The sequence below is a fragment of the Anabrus simplex genome, chromosome 3 (assembly GCF_040414725.1).
Source record: "Anabrus simplex isolate iqAnaSimp1 chromosome 3, ASM4041472v1, whole genome shotgun sequence".
Lineage (NCBI taxonomy): Eukaryota > Metazoa > Arthropoda > Insecta > Orthoptera > Tettigoniidae > Anabrus > Anabrus simplex.
The window spans coordinates 351,275,735-351,290,709 of record NC_090267.1 but is presented as its reverse complement, the minus strand read 5'-3'; the positions used below and the strand labels follow the sequence as shown (position 1 = coordinate 351,290,709).

The 14,975-nt window shown below is 36.6% G+C and overlaps 1 protein-coding gene across 1 annotated transcript in view; it reads right to left on the bottom strand.

Annotated features, from left to right (window-relative positions):
- Positions 1-14,975, bottom strand: part of LOC136866364 (rho guanine nucleotide exchange factor 17) — a 603,351-nt gene that overhangs the window by 54,889 nt on the left and 533,487 nt on the right. Inside the window, exons 9-11 of the mRNA XM_067143238.2 lie at positions 13,641-13,863; positions 3,451-3,542; positions 588-855 (exon numbers count right to left, since the gene is read on the bottom strand). Coding sequence (XP_066999339.1) covers positions 588-855; positions 3,451-3,542; positions 13,641-13,863 — 583 coding nt within the window. The remainder of the gene's footprint in view (positions 1-587; positions 856-3,450; positions 3,543-13,640; positions 13,864-14,975) is intronic.

Sequence of the window (14,975 nt, the reverse complement as noted above, 5' to 3'; positions counted from 1 at the left end):
ACCTGTTCAGAACACTTATTTAAGAGGGTACCTCCGTGTCTGACTTGCGGTGTAGTCTGGTCATTGGACACTGTAGGAGTGCCTCGAGAGACGGAAACGTTGCTCCATTTATAGTGCTGGCTGACGTCACAGACGATTACGTCAGAACAGTGCAGTCCACCTCGTGGTCTCTCGAAATGTCGATGCCGGGCGGGCTACGGAGCTTGCAGGGGCGGAGGACACACACAACAGTTTTATTTAAATATGTTGACATTCATATTTGAGTGATATATTCCCATTCTATATTGAAATATTTTGTCCTTGTTTAATACCTTTCCTTTCTAAAACTCTTCATTTATAAGCTTAGTTTGTTTATATATATATATAGTATTTGCTTTACGTCTTTATTTTTTAATATGTTAAGTTTTAATATTCATTATAAATTAGAAAATTAACCCAGAAAAAATCAATTGAAAGTAGAGTGAATTAATTTTTCCTCTGATAGGCAGTACTTCTTACTTCAGTTCATTTCTTCAGTCAAACTCAAGAGGAAAAAGAAAAACTTTGGAAAAAGTGACCTAATGAATGTATCTTGAACATGTACTCACCCAGTGACATCTGATGGTATTGAGGCTATGCAAAGTATCCGTGCATTGCACACACCATTACATGATATGACTGTAGGTTCTGGCTGGAGACTCAGCACACATACTTGTCCTACATAGCCGTCGCTATTGCACACCCATACATCTCGCATGTTATATGCATTCAGGCCAAGTGTGGGGGCTGCACATGTGAACTGTAGTCCAGCACGAGTCTTACGGATTGGCAGAGGTGAGAGGAACTCTGGTGATGGTCGTCGATCAGCAGAAAGAGCTGTAAACAAATTAAACAAAATTCAAAACAGCAGTAGATCTTCCAGGATTATCCCACTTTGTATGTAAATCTTATGATAATACCAGCTCCCTCTGTCGATCAGTTGTAGAATAATGACCTCCAGATCCCAAGATCATGGGATCAAACCCAGCAGAGGTAGTAGAATTTTTAAAGAGCAGAAAATGTCTATATGGCACTCCATGATGTACAATACCAAGAATGAGAAACATCTTTGGTAACATGTTTGATGTTTACCTGGCAAAATTATAAACTCAGCCACTGGTCACCCATTACAGTTCCCTATTCTCTGCCATCTGGTACAGTAAAATTGAGAAAGATCGATATATGTTTCTGTATAATGATGGTATCTTCACTACAGACTTCACACATCAGTTGCTTCCAGATGCATGACAGCCAAGTGACATTGACACTAACTTCTCACTAAGGCACCCACAGTTCGAGTCTCGGCTAATGCACGAGGAATTTGGATTCCATATAAAACTGAAGGTCTTGTCGCAATGATCATAATCTCAACAGCCATGTAAAATTACAAGCTTGTTCTTACATATTTTATAACACACCACATTTATTGTCCATTGTATATTGTTCTGAGATTAGTAACAGAAAGTTACAGGTAGTCAGTTGACTTACATGTATGTGCATGTAAAGGAGTTAGAGGCAATACCTAATAGTTCAGGGCTTCTTATCTCAAACAGGTTGTTTAAATCCTAGATCTGCTTTGATCCAAAGGGGCAGCCAAGAGAATGGTATTAGTTGGTATATCTGAATTTAAGTTAGTGACCTTTTCATAGTTTAAAATAATATTAACACTGAGGTTTACATGAAACCAAAATTGTTTGGTGAAGATATCAGGGAATAAAGGCAAAAGTAGCCAGAAAAATTAAAGAAAGTGAAAGACAAAAATAGTATTCCAAGATATAGTGTTATAAACAATTGTCCATAGTCTTATGCACAATGATCAGAAGAAACTGTTAACACCTAGATGCATTATAGCTGCCAACTATCTGTAGCAAAATTATGGAATGATGCAAAATACTTTTGATAAACAACAAGAATTTAGAAATTCTATGATATTATTGCTTAGCTATTTCTGGGGTTACTGGAACCACCCAGGCTCATTTTAGTTTTGGTCAGATGCCCTTCCTGACACCATGTGATTTTTAAAATGAAAATCTCAAACCACAATCAATTAAGATTTGAATATCAGCCTTCTGGGTGGGATGGCAGCAGCCACGTCACTGAGCTTATCGTACTCCTGAAAGTTATAAAAGTAATGAGTGAGGGGTGCAACTTAGTGCACAAAAATCAGAGTATTTAGAATGTGTGAACTGAGCACTGGATCAATTAAAGTCAATAGCATGGAACCCAACAAAACAAAACAAAACAAAAAAAAAAAAAACAAAAAAAAAAAAAAAAAAAAAAAACAAACCCACTGAGTTCAAATACAGTATTTGGGATCACTCATATCTTCAGATTGTATTAAACTGCCTGATGCAAGACATGGAGTGACTGCTGCCTTGACAAATTAGTGCCAAGTCCTCTTTGACTGAAAGATTACCACCACTCTGCCTAAAACCCAAGCTCTATAAAACAATCCATCGCCCAGTGATATTATATGAGACAGAGTGCTGGCCAGCCACAAAGAGATGTAAACAAACCTTACGCATTATGGAAATAAAGATGCTCTGATAGCCACTGGAACTTAGCAGGTTTGATCACATTGCCAATTAGGATGTTTGCCAACAAAATGCTTGAGGCTCAGCTGTGATGATACAGGAAGTGACAAAAATTCAGTTACAAAGATGGCACTGGATGTGAGCCTCCCAGGATGCTGGCCATGAGGAAGACCCGTGAAGCGATGGCTTGACATGCTTTGAGAATTTTTTGTTCTAGTGGAATACATTTCTTTTCAGTTCAGATTTAGTCAGTCTATAATATTATTCACTTCTACAGTCTGTCAAATTAATTCAGGATAAAATAAATTTTGAAAATAACTGAAAAGGAAAACATTTAAAAACAGATTATACCTCTAAAATACAATTTAATTAAAAACAGAGTGAATCATTTTCAGGTATAATCTGTTGTTAAATGTTTTCTTTTTTGGGTATTTCTAAATTTATTTTACCCTGAATTAATTTCAACAGATTGAAGAACTTAACAGTTATAGATGCTAAGAGAAGACATGAATATCATAAATGTCATTCCAAACAACCTGACCGATGGTGCAAAGTGGAGAACTATGTGCAAGAAAGAACTAAAACGGGAAAGATGGTACCAAGACAATAATGATTTTTCATACCGTACTGTTAATGCATGTATTTTCTTACTTAGAGCACTGAAGAAAGAAGGAAAAGTGTCTGAGAAATAAGGGAGCTAGGATATTACAAACAACAGACAATACACAGGAGAACCCACAATAAATGAGAAAGTTGACAACCTGAAAATACATCCCAGTTTTTCAAAAATTAAGTTATAATACAGTAATAATGTTTTAAAAAATTCTTCAGCAGCCCTCCAAGAAAAGAAGAAACAAAAATACAACAAATTTTTAATTTTTGAATCATGATATCTTACCCAGTTTTTGTTTGGCTTCATTAAAAGATTCCTCCCAACTGGTTTTCTTCTCAGGCTTTGTAAACACAACCGATATGTTTTCAATTCCATTCCTAGAACAAACATTTAATAATGTATACACTCAAACTTCCATAAGCAGTAAAACAGATTTATTACAACTAGCAAGAAATTAATAATTTTGTCAGTTATTTTTCTATCATGACAATATGCAAGCAAGAAATTAATGATTCTGTCAGTTTTTTTCTATCATGAGAATGTGAAAAATCTTGATTGAACATGATTTATGGTGTAAGCAAGGATGTTAAGGCATTTCTGAACACAGAATAACAAGTTTTATCAATTCAGACAGATCTCTTTAGAGTCGGAAAGCTTCTTCATATAACACTTATTCACTATTAACAAGTTAGCACTAGCACATCGTCGCTGCTGGGACAAAACCTCCTATGTGAAATAATTTTAGCTTAGAACTTTGACTAGTAAGGTTCTGTCATCTAAGGTGCAATATCATGTGTATATTGTCAAGGCATTCTTGCTCTTCACAATGTATGTGCTGCGGGTCAGTATATCTCCAAAATATATTATCACATAGGAGGTTTTGTCCCGGCAACGATGACATACTGTAGCTTCTAACTAATCAAAGCTGATAAAGTTTAGGCTTCTCAGTCTAATAAAAATTACACCCCCCACTGTGTGACAGCAGGTTTAGAAGTTAGAATGCCACACCTTTCCAAGATGCTGGCTAGAACACTGTTGGGACACCTCTGCAAGCTCCTCTGTAACGTAATGCAGTGACAGTAACCTAAGATTGGATTATGAAACTCTAGGTAAGCATGTCTTTGTTTAGTACACTTTTACTGTATTGTGATAAAAAGGAGGCATGCTGTGATGTCTCAAGAGTGTACTAGCCAGTGTCTTGGAGAGGTGTGACAATCAAATAAATGAGCCCACAGTCACACTGGGATGAAACATAGGCTTTTTAATGTTGAGAAGCTTGAACACTATCACTGTTAGGTAATTGATATTCTCAGTCATTATATAGTAATCAGATTGTACTTTGCTACTGAAAATCTAATTTTTGATCAATCAGAGTTTTTCCTAAAATGAAAGCTGCTTTATTCTGTGTGCTTACAATAAATGTCCTCGAATAAGAGTTTGATGGTAAATAACCAACATACTGGGACTCAATCCATGAATTTGATTGGAAATGCATGTTATTTTACAAGAAACTATTCTGTTATATTATGAAATATTAAACAGTTAAAAACAGAAAGGTTCTCTTGGAAGCCCCGAGTTTGACTCCCGGCCAAGTAAGGGAATTTTACCTGGACCTGAGGGCCAGTTTGAGATCCACTCAGCCTACGTTATTACAATTGAGGAGCTATCTCAAGGTGAGATAGTGGTGATGAACTATGTGATTTATAACTCAGCTATGAATCAAAACTTTCATTCATCCCCTGTTCTTATTGGCATGTTCAATATATTCTATCTATTAAAATGACAATTTTTCCATTCTGCGTGCCATTAATACCCACAATCTCTCCCTATATCTTTTTCTGTGGACTTTAAATGTTCACCAAGCTCGATAGCTGCAGTTGGTTAAGTACGGCCAGGATAGAGGATAGAGTTGGTTCAAACCCCACCATTGGCAGCCCTGAAGATGATTTTCCATTATTTCTCATTTTCATGCCAGGCAAATGCTGGGGTTGTACCTTAATTAAGACCATGGTTGCTTTCTTCCCGCTCCTAGCCCGCTCCTGTCCCATTGTCGCCATAAGACCTATCTGTGTCAGTGCGACGTAAAGCAACTTGTAAACAATAAAATTAAATGTTCACTTAATCTGAATTTAAAACAGTGCCTCTTATACACTTTGCTTATGTGCAATCATTATGCTGCTGAATCTGCACTGGTTGCAGGAAATATAGACACCTGGGAGCCATTGAAGTTTAAATCCCTAGTCATATTTGATCTGGCTTTGAGGACTACAGTATAACGAAAAGTTATTGTAAGCTTTGTCAATACAGGCAATCTCCAAGTATGGGGAAAGCAGAATAAATTTTATTTAAAATAAAACACAAAACATCTGTTTTTTATCAGTTTGGTTCAAATAGGTATGCTATTTATAATCAACGTCATTCTGAACAACCTGAAGTGGGATATGGTGTTTAGTTAGAAAAATTATCATGTACTGGGGAACAGAAAAACAATTTTGTTGCAAAAAACCAAAGTAAGATTTAACATGGCTCAAATAAATAAGAACATTTTTAAGAAGTGGGTTTAGTTATTTCCTACCACACCAGCCACACATTTCTGATACTGAATTGTTTGAGTACCATATCTTATGATTCATGCTGGACTTCCTATGAGGAAGAATTTTCATAACATCAAGGAAGTAGATACTGGTTTCCACAAGTTCTTTGTCTCAAATAGTAAAGACTGATCAAGATGGCGACTACTGTGTGTGAGTCTATGATATCCGTGGTGGATAATGGTGTAAGATGCAGTGAAAAATGTGGCAAATGCAGAAGAGTAGTTAAAAATGGGATTCTGTGTCGTAAATGTGATGAATGGTACCATTTTCGTTGTGTAAATATTGAAGAAAGTGTGTGGCTGTGCCCCGAGTGTAAACAAACTGATAGTGAGGCAGACCAGCAAGAAAGAGAGAAGGGCCATTCACAATGCAAACGTAACATAAACTTAAAATTAACGTTAACTTAGAAGTTAGCGGCCATCTTATCTAATGGAACCATTCACATGCTCCGACGTAAACTTAACTGTGAGTCCGTAAAATTAAGGGATTGCAAACTCCAAGCTCTTGCGGATAATTTTACGTTAACTTTAAGAACCAGCCAATCAGAGCAGAGGTAAATATTGTATTTTGTGCACGATATAATTGACTTCTTTCGACGAAACACTTGTAATTCTCTTTCAAAATAATCTTTGTGTGTATGTATGATAAAAGGAAAAAGAATTACAAAGACGCTGTACCAAAAAATAATAGATGGAAATAAATATCCTTCAGCGATGAAATCTGATGGTAAATGGCGGGAGACAAGCTCGCAGCGCTGACGAACGGACGAGAGACTATCCCTGTCATAAATAAAACAGTGTCCCTGTATAATTCTTAACATTATGACGGACTACTAGTTTACGAAAACGATATCATCCAAACAAATAGATCCAAACATCTCATCAGAGTATGATACATAGGGGCATAGCTGTCGGTAAAGGAGACCTTACATTTCTTTTTATTAGAAAAGGGGAAGCAAATTGTAAGAAAGGCAAAGAGTTCAGATTTCATCCGCATGTCCAAAACAAACTGATGAGGGTCATTTCTTACAGTAGATTACTGAAATCGCCCTGAGATAACCTTCTTTGATTCAAGGGATGAACCCATTTTCTGCACCGTTTTTTAGATCGCCTTTTCAGGTAGGCCTACACAGCTCCCAGGAGCAAAGCAATAGATGTTTGAAGTAATATGAATTCCGCTACCACGTTGTTTGATTCCATCGAGATACTGAAATATAAAACTGCGAGATAGCCCAAAACCCGACTTCCATGCTAAATAACATGGTAGTGTTTTGATTGGCTGCTGTGTACTCTTCACGTTAATGTTACGATCCTCCATTGTGAATACCACAAATTTTACGTTAATTTTATGGTTACATTACGTCGTTAAGTTTATGGTTACGTTTACATTGTGAATGGGGCCAGACTTACGAAACTATACTTAAGATTTTAGGAGTGCTACAAGAAGACATATGGTCTGAAACTTGAAAACAAAAGCTTAAAGGACAGAATAAAGAAACTGGAAGATAAAGAAGACAATGGAGAAGAAAGATTGCCATGGACGAAAGTGATGCATAGCCATTTTAGGCCTAATGTTAAACCACGTCCCTCGCTGCGTTCCTTATCCCGGCCTTGACAATCGCTTGTGAAGCCCAGCATAAAGCTGTAATTGGAAAGTTTCACCGTAATGTCGCTTGAGCGCTGGCCTCCTACCCACTGACAGGAAGCAGTACACCGCAAAATGCCACATTTCTAGTTTTATTTATATGGTTTTGCTCTCGTAAATGTTGGCAATATGTTTGCAATGAGGTGCTTGTTGGCTTGATATTGAGATCTGATAGTTATGCGCTAGTGAGTTTATTTTTTACTGTGTAGTGTGGTGATTATATTTTTAAAAAAGTGTTTAAAATCTTGGAATTTGTGACATTCTTGTGCACCTTTTCATACTTCAAGCAGAAATTTTATGGAAACAAGAACAAAGTGATTTCTCGCTGTAACTTTCTCCTGAACAAGGATTTTAATTTATGCGCTAATTCGTTTTTAATGGTGTGGTGATTTGCTTTTCTTTAACTGTGTTAGGAAATATTCAAATATATATTGCTGTGTGCTTTTTTTTTTGGTATTCTGACCAGGAAAAAGGGACACTATCATTTCACGAATTCTCTGTAGACCAGGACAAAACTATGCAGTGGCTAAAAGCAGGTAACACTCTCATCTCAGTTTTCCGTTTCTATTTCGGTATTATATGTTCGTTCTTTCTTTCTGTCTTTCTCTGTTTACCCCTCCAGGGTTGGATTTTCTCTCTGACTCAGTGAGGGATCCCACCTCTACTACCTCAAGGGTAGTGTCCTGGAGCGTGAGACTGCGGGTCGGGGGATACAACTGGGAAGGATGACCAGTACCTCGCCCAAGTGGCTGCAACTTCTATGCTGAACAGAGGCCTTGTTTTGGGGATGAGAAGATTGGAAGGCATAGACAAGGAAGAGGGAAGGAAGCAGCTGTGGCCTTAAGTTAGTTACCATACCAGCATTTGCTTTGAGGAGAAGTGGGATACTATGGAAAACCACTTCGAGGATGTCTGAGGTGGGAATCGATAGCCTCCTCTACACAGCTGACCTCCCAAGGCTGAGTGGACCCCGTTCCAGCCTTCGTACCACTTTTGAACTTGCATGACAGGGCCAGGAATCGAACCCGGGTCTCCGGGAGTGGCAGCTAATCATGCTAATCAGGTATTTTTACCCATGAATTTCCTTTCATAGAATAATTCTTCAGGCGGTGTCGTATTTGCCACATGACAGCAACACAACACATTTTATCCAAGATAATCTGAACTTTAACATTTAAACATTGACAAGTATGAATGACGGTAAGGCCTAAGTATGTAGTGTTGTTACCAGAGCAATGGGGCCGATAACCTAGATGTTAGGCCCAGTTAGACAACAAGCATCATTATCATCATCGAGCAGAGAGCAGTTTACAATTTATTTACTCAAAATACTTTTCTCTCACTGAATTTTTATTTTAAATTCTTCTTCTTTTTTCCCTATTTGTTTTACGTCGCACCGACACAGATATGTCTTATGACGCCGGTGGAATAGGAAAGGTCTAGCAGTGGGAAGGAACCGGCCGTGGCCTTAATCAATGTACAGCCTGATGTGAAAATGAGAAACAACGGAAAACCATCTCCAGGGCTGCCGACAGTGGGGTTCGAACCCACTATCTCCCAGATGCAAGCTCACAGCTCACAGCTGCACGCCATGTGACCAATTTGTTCCACCCTACTGAATTTCAAGTAAAAATTATTGTCTGAATTTAGCATGCCAAATTGCCCGGTATTTAATATTCTAGTGAAAGGTGTGAATGAAATGTAATCTGACACTATATATATTGAAATTAAAATTGAAACATGTTTGAGTCAAAATATTTATGTTATGCATACAACGAATATGGAAAAAGTAAGACTTTTATGTTTTGTCCAGCCCCTTCCTGAGAGCAGCGCTTGAAGAATTTTAAAACTCTAATTGAACAATGACTCTTAATCTCAATATTAACATCAGCAGACAAAAATATTGTGGTAAGTTCTGCTATGTATCTAAATGCCATGATAATAAAAACGATTACTATTATTCCTCACAATTAAAGAACGTCAGTTGGACTACTCCATCCTCCGCAATATCATTTCACAACGTTATTTTGGCACATATCAATGAAAGTAGCCTTTAGGATTAATCATTTTAACAATATTAGTCAATGTAACATACTATTTTTTTCCCTAAATTAAGATACATCAGCAATCAGAGTCAATATCAGAACATCAGCTGGACTAAGTCATCTCCCCGCAGTTTCATTTCACGACATCATTTTGGCAAATATCAATGAAAGTAACCTTCAGGATTAATCAATTTAACAGTATTAACCTATGTAACATTCTCCAGAACTCTAAATTACGATAAATCGGCAATTAAAGTCAATATATTTTCCATAAAGAAGTATGCATTTCTACCGCAAATAGGTAGGCCGCCAGCGCCACGTGTCGAGCTGTGTAACTACTCCGATTACAGTGCATGGACCCGATTGTCAAGGCCGGTAAGGAGCTAGCTAGAGTGACGCATCAAGTCGGCTGTGGTTAAACATATGGGAGAAACTACGTACTACTTAAAACCGGGAAAAACTCCTTTTTAGTGCCAAAATAGATTTCAGTCATTGCAACAAGTTCCAGAAGAAGACACATCAAGTTTTCCGAATAATTTTAAGTCCAGTAGAGGTAACCTACAGAAGAAGAAAACCAACCGAAAGTCAAAATCGCCCAAAATTCATCTCTACACAGACAGTCAAGGCGGGGTATGGCAGAAGGCATCAAGGATGAGCTGCAGAATCCAGAAACTGAGGTTTTAGGACTAATAAAACCAGGTGCCAAAACTGAAGACGTCCTCTCAAGTTGTGATCCTGTGTTAGAGAAGGAAAATTATGTGGTGATTGTGAGTGGTACAAATGACATTGCTGCAAATGAAGGTGAGGAACTAATTACGACCCTCAGAGGTAAGATTTCCAAACTACCTGATGCAAAAGTAATTGTAGTTAACGTGCCACCCAGGTATGATCTTTTAGAGGACTCGTGTGTGAACAAAGCTGTACATGATGTAAATATAAAAATCAAGAGATTATGTAAGGGTTTTAGAAATGTCCATGTACCGGTAGTAGATACTTTAGGTCTTGGCAGGCAAATGTTTACTAGGCATGGGTTACATCTTAATGGTAATGGAAAAGCAACTCTCTGTAGACAAATTGCTACAGTTATCAACAGAGATTTGCAAACTAATCTGCACTTCAGAAAACCCATACCACTAAACTGGCACTTACACGGAAACTTGCCAGAAAACCCAGATCCTTAAATCAAGATCTACGTACAAGGATCTGGGTTCCAGGGAAGTTCTCAATTCATGAGTCAAATGTTACCCAATTGTAACAGACAAGTTTCAGGGTCACACAAGATGAGAAATTATACAGAAAAACTAAAGTTGATGAATTTGGGGCTTACCTTAAATCAAAATTCAGTTGTTGGATAAGTGAAGGGAGTAATGTGGATACACTTTGGGCTAAATTTAAAGGAATCATGTGGGAAGGAGAGAAGAGATTTGTACCTGTTAAAAAGGGTAAAATGACCTCAGACCCTGTTTATTATACAAGGGAAATAGAAAATTAAAAAGAAAATGTAGAATAGTAAACAGGAAAATTAAAGAGGGTTGGGAGAATAGAGAAACTAGAAAACAGGTAATGAGGGAACTGAATAGAGTGGAAAAAGGAAGCAAAAGAGAATTATATGAATGGCATACTTCAAGAGGGTAATGACCACAAAGGGAAATGGAAAAAGCTGTATTCATGTATTAGGAATCAAAAAGGAAAAGGAATCCAAATTCTTACAGTGGTGGGAGAAGGGGGTGAACACTATTTAACAGATACTGAGAAAGCAAATCTATTTAGAAGGGAATTCAGAGATTCAATAAAAGATTGTCAGGAGTTGGAAACCATAATAGAAGATACAGAGGGAGAGACACATAGGGAAACAAGAAGCTTCTCATTCACAAATGAAGATATTTTCAGAGAAATCCAACTGCTTCAGCAAGGAAAAGCAGCAGGAAGTGATCAAATTACTGGGGAGGTATTAAAGACAGTGGGGTGGTACATAGTGACTTATTTAAAATTTCTTTTTGACTATGTCATAAATAATAGTGTAATACCAAAGGAATGGAAGGAATCTATAATAATACCAATTTATAAAGAAAAGGGTGATAAAAGGAAACCAGAGAACTACAGACCATCAGCCTGACCAGTATAGTTTGTAAAATACTGGAGAGTTTAATAGAAAAGTATATCAGAGGGATATGTGATGATAAAAATTGGTTGATGAGGAACCAGTATGGATTTAGAAAGAAATTTTCTTGTGAGGCACAACTGGTGGGATTTCAGCAGGACATATCAAATCAGCAGATTCAGGAGACCAGTTAGATTGCATAGCCATAGATCTTTCCAAAGCCTTTGCTAGAGTGGAATATGGAATATTATTAAAGAAATTGGAGGGAATAGGATTGGACGTAAGGGTTATACGTTTGATAAAACATTTCTAAATTCAAGGGTTCAGAAAGTCAAAGTAGGAAATAATATATCACAGGAAGAGAAAGTTTGGAAGGGAATTGCACAGGGTAGTATAATCGGTCTGTTACTTTTCTTAATATACACAAATGATATAGGGAACAATATAACATCAAAAATAAGATTGTATGCAGATGACATAATTGTTTATAGGGAAATAAATAACATTGAGGATTGTTTAGAATTACAAAGGGACCTTAAGAGTATCCAAGAGTGGGTTGAAGAAAATAATATGAAGGTTGATGGAGGCAAATCAACTGTTACAACATTTACAAACAGGAGCTTTAAAACTGAATTTGAATATACTTTGGATGAGGTAGTTATCCCAAAAGATGACAAGTGCAAATACTTAGGTGTGAGATTTGGAAGTAATTTGCACTGGAAGGGTCATGTTGATGACATTGTTGGGAAAGCATACAGATCGTTACATGTCATAATGAGGCTACTTAAAGGATGCAACAAAGAATTAAAAGAAAAAAGTTACTTAAGTATGGTTCGTCCATTATTGGAATATGCAAACAGTGTTTGGGATCCTCACCAAGAATATAGAATATAGAATATAGATAGTGTGCAGAGGAAAGCAGCAAGATTTGTAACAGGGGATTTCAGGAGAAAAAGTAGTGTATCAGAAATGTTAGAGGAACTTAGGTGGGAAAGTTTAAGTAAGAGAAGGGGGAAAACTAGACTTATAGGATTATATAGAGCCTATACAGGAGAAGAAGCATGGGGAGAAATCCGTCAGAGGCTTCAGTTGGAAAATAATTATATCAGCAGAACTGATCACAAGTATAAAATTAGAAGGAATTTTAGCAGAAGCGATTGGGGTAAATTTTCATTTATTGGGAAGGGTGTGAAGGAGCGGAACAGTTTGCCAGGGGTAGTGGTTGATCCTTTTCCAAAATCTGTACAGATATTCAACAAGAGAATAAACACAAACAGAGAAAATAAATGTTAGAGGGCATTCGACCAGTGCAGGTTATTGTAAATAAAAAATGTGTCTATGGAATTTGGACAGCCGAAGTAGGGGACTGCCTGTAGGGGTGAAGTACAGTGGGGACTTCGATGGCCCTGGGACCGCTATGGTAGCTGTGAAGGCCCTTCAGGAACTCTGAAAAGTGGTGGCAAAAGGGGCTCTGGTTAAGATGCAGCAGCTCGTTATGCTACTTAGGTTCCAAAATGGGTAAAAATTAAATAAGTAAATAAATGCAATGTAAATTTTAATCTTATACCAGTTGTATAGTATTATTTGAAGTAATTCCACATACTGTATATGAGTTGACTATGTTTGTAAGTACAGGAGATATTATAAGTAGAATTTTGTAAACAATATAAATTTATTAATGATGAGCTGTGTGTTTAATAGAAAAAATTGTTAGCATAAATTGCATAATAATGTATTCTAGGAAAATTTTCTTCTTCTCTTGTTAATTTAAAATTTAGTGCTTGGCAATAATGTATTTTAGTGTACCATTTGCCACCAAGGTAGACACGTCATTTGCAAATAAAGAGATTTTGATTTGATTTGATTTGACTATTACTATTTGGAATCATAAGACTCTCTGAATTGTGAATTGAATGCTTTCTGTGTCACGGCCATCAGGAAATCGACATTATTTATGAGACAGAATCTCTATCTCACTTCATGTTGTTTACTTTGTGTGCTAACTTTGCAAGTTAAGTGAACATGAAAATCTCAACTCTGATCATGTGATACTTGTCAAGACCATACTTGACTAAAGAGTTGATAACTTACTGTGTATTCAGAGTGAGTTCTAGATACGAAAGTTGAGAGTCACTATTTTGCCGCTCTTGTAGCTGCTTGCTGACTGTGCCCAGCATGTCTCGAACAACTTCTTCCAGCTGAGAGTGAGGGCAATGAAGCATGCAAGTCAGGTCGTTGATCTGATTTAGAGTTGCCACATCTTCCACTAGATTTTCCATTTCTCGAAGCATGCGTCGCAGATTCTCATCTTTGGCTGAAAAACCACTTGATATCAGTTTCCAAATGGAAAGAGAACCACAAATTACATACAGTAGAACTTTGTAGACCATAGATACAAAATATTTAATTAATTGGACATATTTTGTGTGATACCTCTCTTTTAAATAAAATGTAAATGACTTAATCTATATTATCTATATGTATAAAATAAGAGTTTTGTCTGTACATTGCTCAAAATTTGAAAAGAATGGTATTTCTGCATCGGTCATGTCCACAGTAACAAGAAATGCACTTTTGCACTTTTTAGTTTTCCGTAATTTCTGTCTGTCTGTCTGTCTGTCTGTCTGTCTGTCTGTCTGTCTGTCTGTACATGCATCACACGGCTGAAGAGAATTCAATGAAAATCGGTATTTAAAGTCTGGGGATGAGCCGCTACGATCTAGGATATAAATAATTTTATTCACTCTGAGTGAAAAGGTAGTTTAGGGAAGGCCTAAAATTTAATTCTCAAATATTTATATTATAAGTGGTCCTATCGGTAAATACTACATAGTAAGTTATAGACGAGAAAGGTTCCACCTTATCAATACAAATTTTTTAATAACTTATAAATATCTACAGTACCGGTTTCGACTCTTTACATGCAGTCATCCTCAGCTGTACACCGTTACCTTCACATAAATCAAATTAGTTGATTTGCCTTGTCCATAATAGTAGTCATAATGATAGGATATATCTTACTTCTAAGTGAGCATACTTCAGGGTAAATTTGACTGTGTGCAATCTAAAATGTGTAGGTGAATCTTTTAGGCCTAAAATCATGTAAATGGGCTGTTCTTAAAAGTACAATTACATAAACACTTTTTTAAAATTATATGTGATACATGTAAATGTTGTCTTAAAATATACAGTTCATGTAAAATTCATTATAATAAATAAATAGGAAACATTTTGTTGGAATAAGTTTTCGTCTTGCGTAAGTTGATTTTCTTCAATATGTTGTGAAAATTGCGTAAATGTACTATTATTAAAAGTACAGTTACATAAACACTTTTAAAAATATATATAGTACATGTAGAATGTCATCTTAAAATGTGCAGTTCATGTAAGATCCGTTACAATAAATAGGAAACAATTTTTTAGAGT